The sequence below is a fragment of the Triticum urartu genome, chromosome 3 (genome assembly GCF_003073215.2).
Source record: "Triticum urartu cultivar G1812 chromosome 3, Tu2.1, whole genome shotgun sequence".
In the NCBI taxonomy this organism is placed as follows: Eukaryota; Viridiplantae; Streptophyta; class Magnoliopsida; order Poales; family Poaceae; genus Triticum; species Triticum urartu.
Genome location: NC_053024.1, coordinates 587,858,867 through 587,862,373, shown reverse-complemented (window position 1 = coordinate 587,862,373; position 3,507 = coordinate 587,858,867). Strand labels below are relative to the sequence as shown.

At 50.2% G+C, this 3,507-nt stretch overlaps 1 protein-coding gene across 1 annotated transcript; it reads right to left on the bottom strand.

Annotated features, from left to right (window-relative positions):
- Positions 1 to 393: 393 nt before the first annotated feature.
- On the bottom strand, positions 394 to 2,043 carry LOC125548768 (LOB domain-containing protein 15-like). Its single transcript, XM_048712313.1, has 3 exons — positions 1,814 to 2,043; positions 1,204 to 1,510; positions 394 to 1,097 (listed from the first exon to the last, which is right to left on the bottom strand). Exons 1-3 carry the CDS (start codon positions 1,825 to 1,827, stop codon positions 666 to 668), a joined length of 753 nt encoding a protein of 250 aa, XP_048568270.1. The 5' UTR covers positions 1,828 to 2,043; the 3' UTR covers positions 394 to 665.
- Positions 2,044 to 3,507: the final 1,464 nt, after the last annotated feature.

Below are 3,507 nucleotides of genomic sequence, written 5' to 3'. Positions count from 1 at the left end.
GAAAATGAAGACACATACTCACATAATGTGAGATCCCCAAACTTTCGATGTTAATTGACCTATGTACAGAGGAGAAGGTGCTGAAAATCTGTAGTGCTGTAGTACTGTTAATCTGTTATGACTCATGAACATGCTGAAAATGCTAGCTTACACGCAAATTCGTATCAATCATTGAGAAATTCATGGAATCAAATAGCTAAGGAGAAAACGACGGACCCTATTGAGTGCAAGCTAGCACAACAAAAAAACTAGCGTACTGCTTAACAAAAATAACCATGTTGAAATATATACACGCATGCAGATGCAGTGCTAAACACTCATCATAAAAGACAAAGAAAACAAATACTGTCGATTATTCTATTTCTAACTTCTAAGCCTAGCAACTAGTGTCAGTTAAAGTGTGAACTCTAGGTTTTTTTATTTTACAAATCAACCAAGCAATCACACTGGATGAGTGGACACACACAAGAAATTTATGAGGGCAGATACATCGATCACTGGACAATCTTTTTCTCACCCAAGGTATCCACAGCAGCTATATCTAGTTCTAGAGAAGATACGTGTATAGAGAGAGAGTTATACTTGCACATAAAGTTTATTTGGCGAGTTAATTAATCGATTGTGATCTCCATCAATCACCAGAACAGCAAATAAATCCATGCATGTCAACCAAAGTATGCATCATGCTCACTTGTGTCGAGGGAGCTGTAGTCAGTGCTCGACGGCTGTCCGGCAGCGTACGCCGTGGCCGTGGCCGTCGACGGCATTGTGGCCACTTCTTGGCCGGCCTCAGCGACGGACACCACGTCAGCGGTGTGCACCAGCGACGTGGCAGGAGCCCTGAAGCCGCCAGCTGCGGCAGCACTGACGTCGTCGTCGACAATGAGGTGTGCCGCACCGACGCCGACGCCGGCCTGCCGGTATCTGTGCTTGAAGATCTCGGCCCTGACGGCCTGCAGCTCGGCCTCCAGCGCGTTCACCTGCTGCTGCAGCATCGAGATCGCGCCCATGCAGCCGTACACCGGGTCGCGCAGCCGCAGGTTCGCCTCGTACACCAGGCTGCTCGCCGCGTCGGCTCTCTCCGCTTCCGGCACCTCCTGAAACAGCGAGTGACATGCACCGACGTACGCCATTAATTAACACAAAACACGGACGGTGGAATTAACCCCAAAAAAGGAAACCATTAAAATAGTTTGATGGTACCAGGAGCATCTTGGAGACGTTGCTGGCGCCGAAGACCTTGTGGACGGCGGCGAACTTGTGGGGCTCGTGCGGGGAGAAGTAGGGGGCGAAGGGGCACTCGTGCGCGCAGCGCCGGCGGAGGAGCTTGCACGCGGCGCACGGGGTCGCTATGTTCGGGGCCCCGCCGATGCCCGGGCCAACGAGGCCTAGGCGGCGCGGGACGTGGTGCTCGGTCGGTGAGACGGCGACTACGACGCCCGCGATGGCAGCGGCGGCGGCGGGGTCAGGCTCTCGCTTGATCTTCTTACCGATCTCGTCGAGTCTCTCCCTGGTGGAAGCCCCGAAGATTAGGGTTTATTTTGGATGGAATTAAGTAGCGGGGATCTCAAAGCGGGCGATGCAGACCCAAGTGCTAAAATTGTGGCCGCAAGAACAGGAAAAGGCACTGCTATCATAGATCTCTCGACAAACCTTTTAGGCAAAAGTCATATATAGATAGAAAAAACACATCTAAATTAGATTCTTCTGACCAGAAAGGATAATGAAATCAAAACAAACAAAGGGAGCCTTTTATTTAAATACAAATCAAGTACAAGCATCGAAGCAGCATGGTTTCTTGAGGGTCTCTTACCTCTCCGTGGACATAGAGGCATGCTCTCCTCGTTTGGGAGACGGAGAGACGGAGAACGACACAGGAACAATTGAGAGCGAGGGGGAGGGAGACGGACAGGTAGTAGAGAAGTGTAAAGTTTGGAATTGCGAGGAAGGAAAGAGTGCTTAAAAGGCAAGGCATTAATGAGGGGGACGGGCGTAAAGCATGCACACAATTGGGTAGTAAGTAAATGGGCGAGGGAGGAGGAAGAAATGTTGGCAAGCCAAGCCAAGGAACGTTGACTCGATTAGTTGGCCGGCCCTCCCTCTCTCCCTCGTGCCCCTGCGCCCTGGTGCTTCTGCTCATGTCAAGGGAATGAAAGAAATGCTGTTGAAAACAAGAAGCTGCCTGGGGATCCACTTGACTTGACCATTTTACCTCGGTTACAAATTACAATTCGTACTTCTCTTGTGTATTTGTTTTCTAGCAACTCCGAGTTGTTAGGGCATCTTCAACGGCGACTCGCAAACCTTCCACATGCGTCCGGGCCGTGGACGCCGTCCAACGCGGTTCTGTATCGGCTCACGGCGTGATTCGGACATGTTTTCTCCCGCGAACTGAAGACAAACGGGGGGTGGGGGGGGGGGGGGGGGGGGGGGGGTTTGCGGAAGTCCAGACACGCGAAACGTCGATCTCTACCCCCCGGCCCACCCAAAAAGAAGGCGGAGCCCGCGCTTTTGTAGCATCCCGCACTGTTTTCGCGCCAAAAACCCCTAGTCCCTTCTACCATTCCCCGCCGCTCTCCGCCCAATTCCCGCGCTTTTCTTCCACCCTCCCCTTCCTTCCACCGCCAATGCATGGAACCATCGGAGAACCTGTCATAGATGGAGCCAGTGGAGGTGTCGGAGGATCCGAGCATCACGCTCATCCGGAAGATCAGCTCAGTGACGCAGCAAACTCGTCGCGTCAAAGCGAAGGCCGCAAAGGAGGAGAAGCTCAAGAAGCGATTGGCCGTTGGTGGGCCTGGTGGTGGTGATGGGCGTGGCGGACGAGGCGGTAGGCGCGGTTGATACATCTACAACGTATTTAATTTTTTTTGATTGTTGCATGCTATTATACCATTAATTTTAGATATTTTATATGCAATTTTATATCATTTTGGTGAACTAACATATTAACTCAGTGCCCAATGTCAGTTTCTGTTTTCACCTATTTTATTGTTTCACGGGAAAATAGTACCAAACGAAGCCAAACACGATGAAATTTATGGTGATTTTTTCTGGACCAGAAGGGATCCTAGAAACTTCGGGAGGAGGCCAGAAGATGTACGGGAGAGCCACAAGCTCAAACGACACGCCCCATGGGGCGCGCCACCTGAACTTATGGGCCCCACGTTAACCTAATTCCAAGCCTGTAAATTCCCATATATCCCAAAACTAACAGAGAGCCACTCGAAACAATTTTTCCGTCACTGTAAGCTTCTATTCTTTCATGATCCCATTTGGAAGCCTTTTCCGGTACTCTATCGGAGGAGGAATCGATCATGAAGGGCTTCTACACCAACCTTCTTGCACCACAGACATACGGGACCCATAGTAATTAGCTAGATGGCTTCTTCTCTCCATTTGATCTTCAATACAATGTTCTCTTCGGAGATCGATTCGATGTAATCTTGTTTTGCGATGTGTTTGTTGGGATCCGATGAATTGTGTGTTTATGATTAGATTATTCAT